The sequence below is a fragment of the Centropristis striata genome, chromosome 17 (genome assembly GCF_030273125.1).
Source record: "Centropristis striata isolate RG_2023a ecotype Rhode Island chromosome 17, C.striata_1.0, whole genome shotgun sequence".
Lineage (NCBI taxonomy): Eukaryota > Metazoa > Chordata > Actinopteri > Perciformes > Serranidae > Centropristis > Centropristis striata.
This window is the reverse complement of record NC_081533.1, coordinates 17,024,675-17,043,330: the sequence shown is the minus strand read 5'-3', so window position 1 is coordinate 17,043,330 and position 18,656 is coordinate 17,024,675. Positions and strand designations below refer to the sequence as shown.

The following is an 18,656-nucleotide window of genomic DNA, read 5'->3' as shown; positions in this document are numbered from 1 at the left end:
GGAACAACCATTAAAAAATGTCTTTTGTGCAGAATAACATAGTTATAATGACATAAACCATAAACACACACATAAACACAAGTTGAATTTCTCTGATGAATTATCTTTTTTATATATATATATATATATATATATATATAAATCAGTCAAGAAAAAAAAAAGATCATTATAATAATAAAACAATAATGCAAAAAAATATAGGTAACAATTAGACAATAAAAAATAAATAAATAAAATAAAAACATAAAAATAAAATAAGAATAATAAGGAATAATTCAAAATGAATATATTAAAATAAATAAAATAAAAATTATATATATATATGTATATATATATTTGTATATACATACATATATATACGTATATATATATGTATGTATATACAAATATATACTTTTCTCTTCTTACAACCTCTCCTGTCCTCTCCTCTCAGCTCTGTGTAAACAGATTTTGACAAGTCACAAAGTGATTTTGACATAAATATAAAAAAATTTAAGCTTCGTTTTTGGAACAGAAACTTTCATAACCAACGATCTGTTCAAAGAGTGTCAGAAAGTTACAATTTCAACAATAATGCTTGTTGTTACAATTTCTTTCTACGACAGTCTGTGCATTTTTGCTGATTTTTAAAGAAAACATACGTTAAGGTTGTGATTGAAAGGGTTAACCTTAATTAATTAACTTTATAAAAGAATATTTACAATCATTAAACATTGTACATACAGTGTATTAGATTGTCGATCTAAGGAATACAATGGAAAGAAAATAAATAGCAATAGTACTGTATGTTCAGTGTATTTTTTCTCTATTATATTTTCTGTAAAAAAAAATCTTTCTATCAGGGCATATCGGAAGATACACTGCAAAAAAAAGGTGTGTCTAAAAACAAGATAAAAACACTAAATCTGAGGGAAATGATCTTGCTGCATGGACAGATAATTTACCTTGACAAGATTTCTTTAATTCAGATTATTAAATCTAAAAATAAGCATGATGAACGCTTAAATTAAGAAATTAAGTCTTAAAACAAGCTTCTTAATCTAATTTTTTTTAAAAACTTGTTAAGAAACAAATTATTTGCAGTGTATACTGATAAGTACCATTAAAAGCACCATAACAGTGTGTAACATAATAAAAAATCTGCATATTGGCAGAAAATATGTTGAATTTGTGGTTCCGTGATAAAAGATTCTTCTTCGATAAATCCCTGAACTTGTGGGAATTATGATTGAGCTCTGCTCTGAGCATTTTTGGGAAAAACAGCGATTGGTTATGTGGTTTTGGAAGAACTTTCCTCCTCTCCCCTGCATGGATACAAAAAACACTACAGTAGCTTTCAATATTACATTCCTCAGTTGCACACTTGTCAGCATTTTTTTTTATGTCTTTATCGCACATTCTCCATCTCATGTTGGCGTCACGTTGTTTGTTTTGATTTTCGCAGCCATCAATCTCTGAGAGCTAAACTCGGTTCGATAATGGTATTTTGTCTGGTCGAGTCTGGACGGTTCCCACACATATTCATGCACATAGACAGAAACACACACACACACACACACACACGGGCTCAACATAAACTTTCTCAGGGGATAATTTAAGGACATTGTCAGCCGAGTCGAACAATCAGTGGGCTCGGGTAGAAATCCCTCTTAAGGAGCGAGAACCAGGAAACAAGAGTGTTTGTTTTGGAAATGGTTCCCCCTGCTCCTGCGTTATCATAAACAATAATAGTCAGAAATGGTCCTTTCCTTTCCCTCGCCGTGCCAGGAGACGCATTCCTCTCCCAAAACTGTACCTCTAAATGTTTCTCCGAAGTACCCGGAATAGTCTCGTTTTACAGTTTTGTACTTTGAGACTCTTAACCGGAGACACTTTCAGGGAACTCTGTTGGACGGGAATCAAACTCTGCCGTTCTGCCCATCCACCTGGTTGTTTTTAGCTGTTTCAAGTCTATTTCAAGTCAGTTGAGCCCTTTCCAACTTAGGTTCAAGTCTTGTCCAGTCCAATAGGACTGGACAAGACTTCAGACAATTTGAAAAATTTTCAAGGGAAAATTTGTAGATTTAAAAAAAAAAAAACTGCCGTTCTGCCCATCCAGCTGTTAATTTGGTTGTTTTCAGACCTGTTTTCAAGTCATTTGAGACTATTCCAACTTAGGTTCAAGTCTTACCCAGTCCTCTATAAGACTTGGGCTTGACAAGACTTGGAAAAATTGTCAAGGGAAAATTTGTTGTTGTTGTTTTTTAAAAAAAACTGGCGATCTGCCCATCCAGCTGTTAATTTGGATGTTTTCAGAGCTGTTTTCAAGTCAGTTAAGCCTATTACAACTTCGAGTTCGAGTCTTGTCCAGTCCAATAAGACTTGGAAAAATTGTCAAGGCAAAATTTGTAGGTTTTTAAAAAACTGCCGTTCTGCTCATCCAGCTGTTAATTTGGTTGTTTTCAAAGCTGTTTTCAAGTCATTTGAGACTCTTCCAACTTAGGTTCAAGTCTTGTCCAGTCCAATAAGACTTGGACAATCAATCAAGACAAGTCAGACTCAATTTTGAGTCTTGAAAATTCTCGTCAGTTGAGACAAGTCAAGTTAGAGACTCGTGACTGTAAGTACCAAGTCAAAATCTGGTTTAATATGAATCAAGTGTCGGATTAAATCAGACAAGTGAAGTTCCAATCTTGTTAACTCTAAAATCAGTCAAGATAAATCTGGATCTAGTCTTGAGACTTGTTCATTAAGACAAGTCATATCTGTGCCTGACTGTATTTTGACCAGTTTCCAAGTCCTAGTCAATTCTGTCTTGTCAAGTCTAAAGCCTAAACCAGGTAATAGTCAGGTTGCAGAGAGTGCCAATCAAGAGAAGTCGAAGTCTAGTTTAAATCCAGACGTGTCTCAAGTCAGTTGAGACAAGTCCCACTCAAGAATGAGCCTTGTCACGCCACAAGTCTAGCCCAAGTCCCAAGTCCATTGAGATAAGTCCATGTCAAGTCTTGTGTCATCTTAGACAAGGCTGGTTCAGGTTTTGTTCAATTTCAAGTCAATCAAGACAAGTCCAAATCAATTTTGAGTCTTGAAATTCTTGTCAGTTGAGACAAGTCCAAGTCAAGTTAGAGACTCGTGACTGTAAATCCCAAATCACAATCTGGTTTGATATGAATCAAGTGTCGGATTAAATCAGACAAGTAAAAAAAGTTCCAATCTTGTTAAATCTTAAATCAGTCAATATAAATCTGGATCTAGTCTTGAGACTTGTTCATTAAGACAAGTCATATCTGTGCCTGACTGTATTTTGACCTGTTTCCAAGTCCTAGTCAATTCTGTCTTGTCAAGTCTAAAGCCTAAACCAGGTAATAGTCAGGTTGCAGAGAGTGCCAATCAAGAGAAGTCGAAGTCTAGTTTAAGTCCAGACATGTCAGTTGAAGTCCCACTGAAGAATAGGCCTTGTCACGCCACAAGTCTAGCCCAAGTCCCAAGTCCATTGAGATAAGTCCATGTCCTCCTGTCAGGTATGAGTTTTGTTAGGTTTCAAGTCAAGTTTGAGTCTCGATAAACCTCAGTTGAAACAGGTCCAAGACAAGTCCCAGGTCAGTCAAAGTCAACTCTGAGTTCTGTCAAGTCAGCAGCTTTCTTTGTTTTCCTGCTCTACGTTGTTTCCTTCCAGCAGCAGTTTTCCCAACTGTGTTAATCTCAAAGATAAACACATAACGCGCCATTCAGACTCTGAGAATGGATCATTTATACCTGACAGAGCTTTCTCTCTTTCTTTCCCGTGTATAAAGCTCTCTTTTTTTTCATGTTTCTCTCTCTCACACACACACACACACACACACACACACACATTCTTGCACTTCTATCTTTGTGAGGACCCTCATTGTAACAGTGAATTCCCTTGCAAGGTTAAAATAGTTTTGGATTTTTCATTAGTTTTAGTTTTAATTTTGTTGTGAATTTTTGTTTTCAATTTCAGTTAGTTATAATGATTTTGAGTGAGTTTGCTAGTTTTAGTTTAGTATTTATTAGTTTTAGTGTTAGTTTTAGTGTTTTGTAACAGGTTATTTGTAAATTTTGCCTTTATTTCCTTTGCCTTATCCATCTTCATTATGTATGAAAATAGTTGACGAAGACAAAAACGAAGGACATTTTCACTATAATTTCAGTTAGTTTTGTAACCACACAACACAGTTTCAGTTAATTATCATTATCATGTAACCTTTAACCCTTAAAACAAAGTCTGAAATCTTTAAAAAAAGCCTTTAAAGAAGTGAGGACCGGCCGAAATGTCCTCACTTTGCAAAAATGTCCTCACTCTGTTGGTTAAAAACGTGTTCTGGGCCCCATTATGTAGGAAGGACAAGAACACACACACACACACACACTGTCTGCAGGGGGCTGAATTGAATCTGTCTCGCATATGGGATCGGAAGTCTGTATAAGGGAATTAGGGAATATCATGGGACACTCTGGAATGTCTGGCTTCAGATCACACTGGAGATCTTACTGTACATGTTAGATGAGTTTTTAATAGCAGCCCAATAGCAAGCCAAACAATATCTGAGGAGGCTGTTTCTGCAGAATTTGGGTTGGCGAGGTAGCGCTGCTGTGTAGCTCCCAGTTTTATGTGCGCTCTGATCTTCAGAGACACTTACAACTGCGGTTGCAAATAAGGATGTCATCTCAGCCATCTCGCCTGGATAAATCATCGTATTTAGACCTATAAAGACGAGACGTTGTGGTTAAAAGCGTCCTGTAGTCGAACAAGAGGAGGTCGCAAAGTGGAAAAAGTGACATAGTGTATAAAAGGGAAATTACATTAGCCGTCAGGGGAAAAGGATGACAGCCTTCATTTGTCTTTGTTGCACATTTATATATTTAGACTGGGAGTTTTCGAGCAGGAAATACAACACTGCAGCAAGTTCTTTATATGTAGGCAAAATCTCAAGGTTTTCTTATGTGAAATTAGCTTCATAGTCCTCAACTGGTATGAATGTGAACAGACTGTAAATCTGTTAAATAAACGTCATGGGGAAAATATCCAGTTTTAAGCAACTACAAGGAACTTTTGACTGGATATTACACACTGAGTTTTAATTCTGTTGCCTCTTTGTGACCTCCATAAGAGACTGTTATTAAGATTACTAGTGCAGTGCCCATAGGAACTATGTATTCATATGATGCATGGGTCTCAAACTCACGGCCCGTGGGCCAACTGGGGCCCTCATGACGATATTTTGTGGCCCCCACCTTGATATGAAAGTTTAATGTGAGTTTTATATGAATGGCACTTTACTGTGTTGTGTGTGGAAGGTCCCTTGAATTACTTTTTTGGGTTATTTTGTGTCTTTTTTTTTGGTCATTTTGTTTCTTTTTTAAGTAATTTTGTTTTTTTCTGTCATTTTGTGTCTTTTTTTGTCATTTGTGTCTTCTTTGGTAATTTTGTGTCTTTTTTGGGTAATTGTGTGTCTTTTTGGTAATTTTGTGTCTTTTTAAAGTAATTAAGTTTTTTTCAGTCATCTTGTGTCTTTTTTTGTAATTCTGTGTCTATTTTGGTCATTTTGTGTCTTTTTTTGTAATTTTGTGTATTTTTTTTTGGTTATTTTGATACTGCCTCCAGCGGCCCCCAGGTAATTTGAGTTTGAGACCCCTGATATAGTGGGAGATTAAGTAGATTTTTAAATTTTGACCAAATTAGCTTGTGTGTGAAAGTGATAAATGGTAAATGGGGTGCACTTATATAGCGCTTTTATCCAAAGTGCTTTACACTACACACTACGCTCATTCACCCATTCACACACACATTCATACTGGTGGCCGAGGCTACCAGGACACACTGGTCCCACCTGCCACCATCAGGAATTAATTCACACAGCGATGAACGCTTCTTGTTTCTTGCTTCTTGCTTCTTGCTTCTTGTTTCTCAGTAGTTATTCTGAATGGCTGCAAAGTTCCACCAGGTCGGGTTCTGATGAAATCCGGCAGTTCTCCAGAAATTCCTTTTGTTCTGTTCAGACGCTCGTTTCAGTGTTCATCTCCATTTGATGCATTAAAATCGGGATATAAATGTGACTTCTTTACGCCGTGATGATTTGTTGCAGTTATCGTTGATCCTCACCTGACCTCCTCTCCTCTCCTCTCCTCTCCTCTCCTCTCCTCTCCTCTCCTCTCCTCTCCTCTCCTCTCCTCTCCTCTCTGCAGGCGCAGCGTCCCTCTCATCAGGCCTCACTCCTGGCACCTGGCAAAGCTATCGGAGCCACCGCTCCCTCCCCCTCCCCCACCTCCGTCTCCTCCTCCTACTCCGCCCTGCCTCCCCCCTGCAGACTCCCCTCCCCTCCCCCCTCCTCCCCCTCTGTCTGCCATGCAGCTCCACCCCGGCCCCTACACAGTACCCTGGCACACAACTGACAACAGGTGAGTAGTTCATATCAATAACATTGAATTAGTTTAGAGCAGGGGTCTCAAACTCAAACTACCTGGGGGCCGCTGGAGGCAGTATCAAAATGACCCAAAAAAAGACACAAAATGACAGAAAAAGAACTAAATTACTTAAAAAAGACACAAAATGACAGAAAAAAGACACAAAATGACCCCCAAAAGACACAAAATGACCAAAAAAAGACACAAAATAACCAAAAAAACACAAAATGACAGAAAAAAACCCTAAATTACTTAAAAAAAGAAACAAAATTACAAAAAAGACACAAAATGACTGAAAAATTACTTTAAAAAGACACAAACTGACAAAAAAATACACAGAATTACAAAAAAAAGACACAAAATGACGCAAAAAAGACACAAAATAACAAAAAAAAAAACACAAAATGACAGAAAAAAACTAAATTACTCAAAAAGAAACAAAATGACCAAAAAAAAAGACACAGAATTACCAAAAAAGACACAAAATTATTACAAAAGATACAAAATTACCAAAAAAAAGACACAAAATTACCAAAAAAAGTAATTAAAGGGACCTTCCACACACAACACGGTAAAGTGCCATTCATATAAAACTCACATTAAACTTTCATATCAAGGTGGGGGCCACAAAATATAGTCACGAGGGCCACAAATGCACCTTAAAACCTACAAAAGTGCAAAAATCTGACTTTGGGAAAGGTTTTTTTTCACTAATGTAATCAACGTTTGCAATGTCTTGTTTCTACATTTGTTTTTCTACAAAAACAGGTATTATTATATTAAATCATGTCTTTAGTGATATATCTTCCAAACTATACCACCTTCTTTGAGGTCACAAAATCACGTCACAACTATAACATTACCAAAAAAAAAGCTAATTTCGCATTAAAAGTGACATTTTTAACTGAATGACAATAAATAAAAGCTCAAATTTAATTCCTGTGATCCATCCATCTATTTTCTGGTTCCGATTATAAGGGGCCGGGTCGCGGGGGCAGCAGGCTCTTATTTGAAGCTTCAAATGCACTGCTAAATATATTCTTCTGGCTCGCTTCCTTAATCCAGCTGTTGTTTCAACGTAAAGAAAATAGGTGCGTGATGTGCAGATTGAGCTACACTGAATGATTCACACCGAGCCTCGAGTCACTGCCGGGGGATTTTGGTTGCCAGGAAACAGGTGACATCACCATGTTTTAATGTCAACACTGCCCACGCAGGAAGCCCATTGGTCTATTTTTGGATTCTATTTAAACATTCCAAAGTGATAACCAATCAGACCTGCTCTTAGACTGCGGACGGGCAGGTGGATTTTTTTTTTCTGGGTTTTTTATGACAAAGAAGAAGAGTAAAATTTAGGTTTTTAGCCTACCAAAGAGCTTTGAAATGTCAGTTTTTTTTTTGCTTAGCTTATAATACACCATTTATCGTAGAAAGAAACTGTAAAAACAGGCCTTATCAGCAGAATTTGAACTTTCCAAACGTTCTTGAACGGATCATAGGTAACGGAAGTTTCCATTAGAAAATGTAACCAAAACGAAGCTTAAAATTGTGATATTTCTGTCAAAATCACTTTATTCTACATGTCTCATTTAAAAAGTCACCCAAAATAAACAGTTTGTAATAACTAGATCCTGTTAAAAACATTAAATTTTGCTCCTCAGAGACACTGTGAAGACACGATTGATTCTGCTGAGATGAACGGTCACATGACAAATATTCACTGAAAATCTGTTTACACAGAGCTGAGAGGAGAGGACAGGAAAGGTTGTAAAAATTTAAATAGTTCAATATGTATAGCATGTGGAGACACATTTTTTTATTCCAATATTCATGACACTTATGGGCACTTGGAAAAGTGTTGTATACATATATTATATTTTATTACAATTAAAAAATATATTAATCAGATAAATTGGGCTTGCATTTTTTAGTTTTTGTATGATTAATGTAACATTAACAGTGTTATTCTGCACAGAAAAGTGTTTACAGTGTATATATATTTTTTCCATTTTATTCCACAAAAAAAAATACATGCATAATAACCTTACCAGCTCAAATTCGTATGTATGTATATCTATATATATATAGATATACATACATACATACATGCATATACATACATACATATATATATATATATATAGAGAGAGAGAGAGAGAGAGAGATATATAGATATACATACATACATACATACATACATACATACATATAAATGTATGTATGCACATGCATATGTGCATGTATATAATTGATTGATTTATTTTTATTTTATATAAGTATATAATTGTTTTAATTAATTTAATTATTTTAAATATATAATAAATAAATAATAATAAATGTTGTTGTATAAAGTGCACAGTTGCATCACAATCTAATAATGGCTCCATCTAACCATTACTACAACTATTTCATTATCTGTTACTTTTATAATGGGGAGAATAGAAAAAAAAAAAAGACAGCTTCTTTAAACAACTAATAGTCCAATGAAAGACTTAGTTTGTTATATTAATACATAAAAGTTATTGTTTCAGCTCAAATTCTAATCCTGGATATTTTTGTATCATTACGAAACACTTGGAACAAAAGAGCGAATAGTCCACCCAGGTTAATGAACTAAAAGAAGGCCTTCCAGTACAGTAGTCTTTGTACTGAAGCATGATCTCACAAAGCTAACTGTGAGCCTTTAAAGGGAAAGAGGAAGTGACCGCAGTCTGTATGTTGACTCACAATAAAAATAGTCTTTGTCGGTCAGTTTGGCGGTGCAGTGCGTCAGGGCCCTGTACTGTTCTCATTTCGATAAGAATCAGTGATATAATGTCCCACTATTAGATTAAATAGTCCCACGTGGATTAGATTGCAGTGTTTGTGTGTGTGTGCGGGTCTCTTATTCCCACAGTTTGTCCTGCACACACACACACACACACACACACACACACACACACATATCTGATGAGGAGGCAGCTCCCGGCATAACTCTGGACAATAGCATGTGACTCCCAGAACTTGTGGACAAAGAGAGGAAGACATTCAATAAACGGTGTTTGTGTGATAGAGAGGGACATTTTGTACAGTTTGTGTTTTTATGGAAAACAAAATATAAAAGAGGACAGAAAAGCATCAGATTTTGAGCTTTTGGTTGATTCCCATAAACATAGTGCAGCTCATAGCAAACATCCAAGAGCATTGAATACATATTTTTTTTTAACCTTTATAAACAAATACAACCTAAAGTCACTGATTAATATGAATGTATAATCTATTTTTAATATTTTTGAGACACTGAGCAAAATTCATTACTGTAACACATTTTTAAATAGAAATAAAAACAATGAAAGTTTTTTTTTTTTCTTTGGCAACCACTCAAATATGCTCAAGGGTAGCTGGTATCCCCAAAATGTATTTTATTAAAATATACACATATTTTAATGCAAACAATTCTATCATTACCGTAACATTTAACCATTTTTTCTCATCAATTTTCATTCAGACTTTGTTAAAAACCATTATGTTTGATTATATTCTGTTAAATTATAATTTTTTAAACAAATGCATATTATTTTTATAAAGTTTATTAAATATTTATTGTATATTAGTGTGGGGAAATCATGACATTTTTATCTGGACGCATTAAGATAATGAATTTGTGAATCATAAATATGTTTAAAAATAAAGAAACTACGGACACAAAATGATCAAAAAAGACTCAAAAAAGACACAAAATGACAAAAAAAAGACACAAAATAACTAAAGTAAAATAGCAAAATAGTCCAAGACTCCATAGAGTTAAAAGTGTGTTACGGTACTGAAATTAAAATTTTTCAAATAGATTATAAATTCATATTAAACAGTGACTTTAGATTGTATATGTTATAAAGGGTCAAAGAAAATATGCATTCAATGCTCTTGGATTTTTGCTATGAGCTGCACCATGTTCATGATCCAGTATTAGTGCTGTTTTATCCGTGTCAGCCCCATAGACTCACATGTTCCAGGCTGCCGTCTGATTGGACAGGAGTGTCGGTCATTTCCTGTCCAGGTCCCGTCTCATTTCCTGTCTCTGTCACCCAGGTCACATCCATACAGCCGCCTCTTCTTTTCTCATTCATGGCTCACTTCCTTCAAAGACAGTTTTCTCATGCAGATAACTTTTCCCCCCACTTGTCTGGATGTCCTCTCCCTTAGTTACAAGACTTCTGAATGTTTTTTTTCCAGGCAACTGATGTTTCCCAGTCATTTTTGCACAACATAAAAATCATGTAGCAGCTCTTTAACCTTTCTCAAGCACTTCCTGTGCATCACACATGAACCCTGTCACCTTCTAGTTCCCATTACAGCATGGTACGCATTAAAAACTAGGCTTTATAATATGCCCAGTACTCCATTTATATACTGGAATATTAGTATCTAGAGCAGGGGTCTCAAACTCGCGACCCGTGGGCCAATTGCGGCCCTCGTGACGATATTTTGTGGCCCTCACCTTGATATGAAAGTTTAATGTGAGTTTTATATGAATGGCACTTTACCGTGTTGTGTGTGGAAGGTCCCTTTAATTAGATTTTTGGTAATTTTGTGTCTTTTTAAAATAATTTTGTATCTTTTTTTCGTTTTTTTCGTGTCTTTTTCGGTAATTTTGGTCCAAAGAAAGACACAAAATGACCAAAAATTACACAAAATGACAGAAAAAAACTAAATTACTTAAAAAAGAAACAAAATGACAAAAAAAGACACAAAATTATTAAAGAGACACACAATTATTAAAAAAAAACACAAAATTACCCAAAAAAAGACACAAAATGACAGAAAAAAACCCTAAATTACTTAAAAAAGACACAAAATGACAAAAAAGTCACAGAATTACCAAAAAAGACACACAATTATTTTAAAAAGACACAAAATTTCCAAAGAAAAGTAATTAAAGGGACCTTCCACACACAACACGATAAAGTGCCATTCATATAAAACTCACATTAAACTTTCATATCAAGGTGGGGGCCACAAAATATCATCACGAGGGCCGCAATTGGTCCACGGGCCGCAAGTTTGAGACCCCTGACCTGGTGCCTAAACAGTCACCACATAAAAACACACTTTTTTGCAGACCAGTAAAATATTTGTCTACATAAGCAGATAATCATATTATGATATGAGCGAGTTGTGGTAAAGTACTTTATAAGAGGAACAAAAGCAGTCGCTCTCCAGATCTTTGCAGGGATTGTAAACCATAAATACCACAGAAACAGCCCGAGGCCAGTCTGCTGGTTGTTTCCACATACTGGTTTGAGATCAAAGCCTCTTTGAGAAATGTCTCTCTCCTCGGACTGCTTGGCAACTTTCCCTATTGTTCCAATAAGACAGCAAAGAAATATAAAAGGGTGAGTGACCACTCTCTCTTCTTTATAGAGAGAAGAAATACCACAATAAAATGAAAGTGACATTTTTGTTGCAGCCTTTATGGATTGGAGTTCAACCAAGCTCCCACCTCCTGGATTTTTCAGGCATTTTTGGCCAGTTATTGGACTGTTAGAAGTAGAAGGGTCAGATTCACACCAGGGACACTGTGGTTGTATGGTGTTTCTCTTCTGAGGTTTAAAGGGTTTTTAAATAGTCTTTCCATATCTGAATTACCTGAATTAAGTCTTCCAGGATAACAGGTGTCATGTTGTAAAGATTTTAAAGCCCACATTTGTAATATGGTGCTGTATAAACAGAATATTTGGTAGAACTACAGGTGTCACAATTTCAATTTTTTTTTAAATATATATATGAAGATTTGTTTTATTAAAACATACATTATGATGCTTGATTTTACAGTTTTACAATTACAATACAGTTAGATACATAAAACCTTCTTAAAAGAAAAAAATAATTGACAGACACTTAATATAGATCAACATTCAAGCAAAGTATTGATAGTGATCTGTATAAAATATTTATTAACATTAACATTAAATGCTAAAAGATAGTTCGGTCAATAAATGCACATATATGCATACAAAATAATAATAATAATAATAATAATGTAAATAAATAAAATATAATAATAATAAAACATAAAAATAAGAACTATAATAATAATAATGATGATGATAATAATAATAATAATAATAATAATAATAATAATAGAGGAAAGAAACCAGTTTGTCAAAAATAAACAAAAAAATAAAAAGTAAGCCACATGCATATTAACAGAGTGAATGCACCAGACATAATGGCAGTTTGAAAGTCTGATATAATTATCACATTTAAAGCAGTATTGGTGATCAATCAACAATAAACTGTTTAAATGCAATGTGGCTTAGCTTTTAAAGAGGAATTTGAAAATGTACATGACTCCAGACTCAATAGTCTGATGATGACCTAGCTGTCAGTGCTGAAGACAAATGTTTAAATGAATTAATATTAAAAGTCTAATTAGACACCCCTAGTTAGTGCATATCATATAATCAGTGCAAAGTTTAACTGACTTACTATCCAATTAAAGGAAACACATTTGTTAGGGGTGTGCCATATTGTATCATTTACAATTATACCGGTATTTTTTCTTTTATGGGTAAAAAAAAATGCATATCATGATATTGTCAACATTTCTACTTGTTGCCATAGTGACGTAAGGGTTCCCATTAATGACCTAGACTGTGGCGGCTCCAGTGTCTCATGTGCTGCACTAACGTCACATTTCAACCTACTGAAAGTATATCTACACTGTAAAAAATGTTTGTAGAAATTATAATAAAACACTGTCAAACTACATCAGAAATAGGGCGTAAAATTAAAATTTGTATATCACCGTAGTAGACGGTAAATCAAAGAATAGCACAAAACTTTTACTTTTACTGTCATAAACTGTAGGAAACACCCAGTTTTGCTGCAAAAAATATAACATTTTCGTGTAAAGTTAATGGAGAAATACCATGATGTGTGAATGAATGACACAATTACAATAAAAATAACGGGAATATTCAGTCTAAATTACAGTTTTTGCTAATACTCAAGAGACAAGAATAAAAAATGTTGTATTTGGCAACTGTTGAGATTCGCACTTTACACTACATTTTAGATTTATGATTTTTTATTTTGTTCTATGTTTTTTATTTATTTATACAGACTAAAAAAAACATATTTTCTTTATATTTTTCAGTATTTTTTAATATTGTCAAGAATATCGTTATCGCAAAAAATGCCCTGAAATATTGTGATAATTTTTTTGGGCCATATCGCCCACCCCTAATGTCAATCAAATCTAAATAAGTAGGTTTTTTAAAAAGGGGCCATCTTGGATTGAATCCACATTTGATTTAAAGGAGATGGGACTGGAAGAATTCACAGGAGGAAGTAAGGAATGAAAGAGGAAGAGAAGAATCAAGGGGATGACTGAGAGACTCTGACTCCAGGCAGTTGGAGTTGATGAGGAGGAAATCCCTCTCCGCCTTAAGAGGCTTCCTCCGAGGGTCTTTGCAAACACATGGGGCTGCTGTGGATCTTCAGCTCAGGACTGATAGAAAACAGATTCCCCAGCTGCACAGTTCAAACTGTGCAGTATTACAAAATAATATACTGTAAATGTCTCCGGGGAGAATCGAAACTTGCCACTTGAAAATTAAAGATGACTTGTGGTTTTTAAAGTGTTTTTATTTAGCATTCATCATGTCTGAGAACATTGTAGGGTTGTCACGATACTAAAATTTTCTTAACTTAAGTGTTCCTTCCTTGGCTATGCTTTACAAACAACAATAAACTAAATGACCCTAGCCAAACCAGTTAACATGAACATTACACTGTTGAAATGCTTATGCTGTATCCTCAGCAGCTGCACCTGTTAAAAAAAAAGTCTGAAACTGAAAATTGCACAGAATTATTCAATCACACAGTGTTCAGAAAGTGCATTGTCCTCTATTCTGCACTCTCGCTTCTTGGGACTTGGCATCATATTTTTTTCGTTGTTGGTCAAACACAGACGGTAGAGTCGGGTGTGTGTGTGTGTGTTGCTGTTTGGTTGCAGGTCGACTTTTCTCTGCTTCGGTATCGATACTTTTGAAAATGAGTATCGTATCTGGATACAACGTAACATTGACAGTTGTCTCTCTTTTATCTGGAGATTGGTTTCTAATGATCTTCTTTGTCTTCTTGTCTTTGCAGTGACTTATCCTTGCAGTGGGGTCAGCTGTCCAGACCTTACTCCTCCACCGACCGAAGCAGTTCCCTGGGCTCCATGGAGAGCTTGGACACGCCGACACCCACCACACAGCCGTACTCCGACTCCCACAATTCCCCCGTCGATCCCGCCCTCTTCAACAACAAGAGAGACTCGGCCTACAGCTCGTTCTCCGCCAGCTCCAACACGTCCGACTACGCCACAGTGCCGCTAAGGCCCGGTGAGGCCTGCTCCATGGATAACCTGCTCCAGAGCCTGGGGCCGGCTTGCCGAGGCTACCCCGCTGGTGACACCCCAACCCTGGGGAGTTCATCTGGCGAGGCCCCCGATGAGATGCAGCTTATTGTATTGAAATCCAGGTCACTGACCAGGCCGAGACCAAGGCCTGTTCAGTTAAAAGAGAGGCCTTCCTCGTGTTGTTACGAGGAGGAACGGAGGGGAGGAGACTTTGAGATCATAAGGAATGGAGAAGGAGGAGCAGAGAGAAAGATGAACCCTCCTCAGCCTCCGACCAGGAAGGACAGTTTTAGGGCAACCCGTAGTCGCCCTAATGTCGCCAACAAATGTTGCGTCTCCGCTCCGATTGAAAATTCCATTGTCTCTTTTTACCACGACGAAAACAAGCCCTCTCTTAATGTTGAATCAGGAATTCATAACGGCTTCGCTGCACCGGAAGAAGGCGACAAAACTGGGAATTTCAAAACAGATTCCGTAGACTCACACTACATCCAAAGACAGACTGAAGACGTTAGACATATCCGATGTGATGCTAGTGCAAATAAAGACTACAGTTCGGAGACCACTGCAGATCACCTCTCTGACCAAGCGTCAGCCTCCCTCGTTCCTGTCACCTCCTCTCGTCCTTGCTCCTTACCTGCAGAATCCTCCTTGGAGGTTCAGGAGCAGTCTCATATCATGCGCTCCCAGACCAAGCACTCGTCTACGAGGCTCCACCGTCACAGCGCCCCCGATAAGCTCCTTGCTACGCAACTTCAGTTATTGCAGTTTAACAGTGATGACTCTTCATTGGAGCCTCACAATTCATCAAACACTTCTGATGCATCCCTGTCCCCTTGTAGCAGCCAGTGGTCCCAATCGTCCCTCCAGCCCGCAAAGGAGGACCAAGAAGCTTCTCAGAACCAGAACCACCTCCCAGCACCGTCAAATAAATGGGGAGGCAGCCGTTGCTCAACCCCAGGATCTGTCTTCTTGGAAGGGGATGATGATGATGGGGATTCAAGTGAGAGGCCGGAAGGGACGGGTGTGAATGGAGGGTGCCTTCCACCAATGGACCATCACCACCCTTGGGGTCGTTCTGTGAGTGTTCCAGGGGATCCCACTGGCTCGTTGACCCAGGCGAGGTTGAGCGCCGACCAGATTCTGGAGAGAGACTTTCAGCCTCTTAGCGCTGCTGCCAGTGTTGACACTTTACTAGAGGAGCAGAGAGCAGTAGATAGAGTAGTAACCGGAGGTAAAAATGAGGAGGCTGTTGCAGGAGAGGCGAACATGAAGAAGTCCAGAAACCATCGCCGGAACCGGCGTCGTAGCGAGCGGTTTGCTACCAACCTCCGCAATGAGATCCAGAGGAAAAAAGCCCAGCTTCAGAGTAGCCGTGGCCCAGGAGGGTTGCTCTGTAGTGGGGAAACTGTCCAGGAGGAAGAGGGTCCAGACCTCAATGAGGACGAGGATGCAGACCCAGTGCTGCCGTCCCAGGAGAGGAGTACCAAAGTTGCATTTGCACCATCTGTTAGTCCCAAAGATGCCAGCACCCCAGCACCAGTCGAGAAATCAACCACCTCAACCGAATCAAACCACTTGCAGACTCAGTCAACAACCCACACTCAAAACAACAACCTATCCAGGTCTGTCCAGATTCTTGATCCAGGATTGCCCAGTTTTGGTGTCGGTATCCGAGTCATAGAGGAACCAGCTCCTGCTGGCAAAGCCCGCCGCTGGCGTTGGACCCCCGAGCATAAACTCCAACCTGAACCCGAACCGGAGCGACGGGGTACGGGTGAAAAGGTTTTGGGAGTCTCGGGGTCTCGGCACGGGGTTTGTGCCTTCACCCCCTCATCCTCTTCCTCATACAGTCGCTCCTCTTCCTGTTCTCGAATGGAGGAGTCTGATATCCTACCGTTTGCAGATAGGATGAAGTTTTTCGAGGAGACAAGCAAGGGTATGCCTGGACCAAATGTCTCAAATCTGTCAAGTCGTAGGCAGAGAAAACCACCCAACTATCCAGATCCCCAAGGAGGGGAGCTTGGTCAGTACCCATCCCAAAGGAGGTACTCCTATCAAGGGGGGCTTCAGCAGGAAAGCGCCCTCCTTCCAAACACTGTGGAAGCCAGGAGGCTGTCGGTTAGCACCAGCAGGGAGAGGCAGAGGGAGAGGGAGCAAGCGAGGGAGAGGGAGGAGAGGGCAAGAGAACGAGAGAGGGAAGAGAGGTTGAGAGAAAGGGAGAGGGAGTTAGAAATGGAGAGGGCAAGACTTCAGCGGGAGAGGGAACGAGAGGAGAGGGTGAGGCAGTGGGAGAAGGAGAGAGAGAGGGAACTTGAGTTGGAGCGAGAAAAAGAGATGGAAAGAGCCAGAGAGAAAGAACGTCTCAAAATAGAGAGAGAGAAAGAACTTGAGAGAGCAAGAGAAGAAGATGCTCAGCTCAGCTCACATCAGGAGTTTTATAGCAACAAAGAAAGAAATCAAGACTTCCAACACAACTTCCCCCCAAAGCCTCAGGCCTTCTCCCACAACCAAATCCAGAACCAAGGCCCACGGTCGGCTTTTTATCCTGTCAGCACCCCTTCCCAGTCACTGGGGAACCAGCAGCCTCTTCACCAGGGATACACAGCGAGGAGCTACACGCCTACAGAGGTAAGAAAAGAAAAATGCATCAAAACATGTCCATGAACACACAACATAAAAAGGCCACATTCTGTTTTCCACATTGATGAAAGACATACTGCCTTTATACGGGTCATGAAGGAGTCAGGGGTTGCCAGGTTAGCTCTCAGTAGAGTCTGCTGTCCCTGGATCTGGATTATAAACTTGCCTTTGGCAGGTTTATAGACAGAAAGAGTAAAATATGGCCTGAAATATTGGATGATAGTGATCTGGGGTGAGTTGAAGTATCAGTCACTGAGAAGTGGGCCAAACATAAAGAACATGCTATAGGTACCTGTTTATCACTCAGAATAATGGGAAAACCAGCCAATGAGGTTATGATTTTGGTTCAGTTTGTTGGTTTCTTTGTCTATTTGTCAGCAGGATTATGGAAAACTATCAGCCTGATTTTCATGAAACTTGGTGGAACGGTGTATTATGGTCCAAAAAACAACCCATTAAAGTTTGGATCCAAATCACGAAGGGATACAACAATTATTTTTCACTTTCATCAACATTAGGAGAGAGTGTGGGAACTCTCTGAGTGCCCTTTGTTTTTTACTAGGCGATGCTGGTCGAACAGCATCTGGAACTCCCCCAAATGTCCAGCGTCAGAATTGGGGGTGCTGCGTCCACAATTTTTTAACTTTCTGAAGTTTCTGGGACATTGTGTTGCTGGTCTTCACTTTGACTTTTATATCAAAATGTCTCTTTTAAGGTAAATTTAATACCTTAATAGTTAAACTGTAAAACACTGGTCTAGATGCCCTGCAACCAAATCATCATAATCAACAATACTGATAATACTGGTAACAATGAATTAAAATGATTTCTTCTTCTTCAACATATGTCTAAATATCATGAATCATCTGGGTTCGGGTTGGGGAGGGGAACGTGGGAAAATAATTTGTACATTTGTTTCTTTTCAAGATGACATTTGGACATATCTATGTATACAAAATATTTTCACGTACATAAAATTGTATTGTAATGGAGAAAAGAAACTTGGTCTGCAAATAATTACAAATAAAGTCATTTCTATATTGAAACAACATTCATAAGACCTAAAAACTAGATTTTTCAAGAGCAATTTTCAACTAAGGGAATTCCTAGTCAACTACCACTCACACGATTTAGTTCAATAGTTGATTTAATCTACAAATCTCTTTTCCACGAAGAATAAAGCATGACTTAAATCTTGTGTTGACCAAAGATCTGCTCA

General features: G+C 38.0%; 1 protein-coding gene across 2 annotated transcripts in view; it reads left to right on the top strand.

Moving 5' to 3' along the window:
* shroom4 (shroom family member 4) overlaps positions 1-18,656 on the top strand; it is a 102,181-nt gene that overhangs the window by 66,509 nt on the left and 17,016 nt on the right. For both annotated transcript variants that reach the window (XM_059354302.1, XM_059354303.1), the window contains 2 exons: positions 6,187-6,399; positions 14,542-17,425. In XM_059354302.1, coding sequence (XP_059210285.1) covers positions 6,187-6,399; positions 14,542-17,425 — 3,097 coding nt within the window. The remainder of the gene's footprint in view (positions 1-6,186; positions 6,400-14,541; positions 17,426-18,656) is intronic.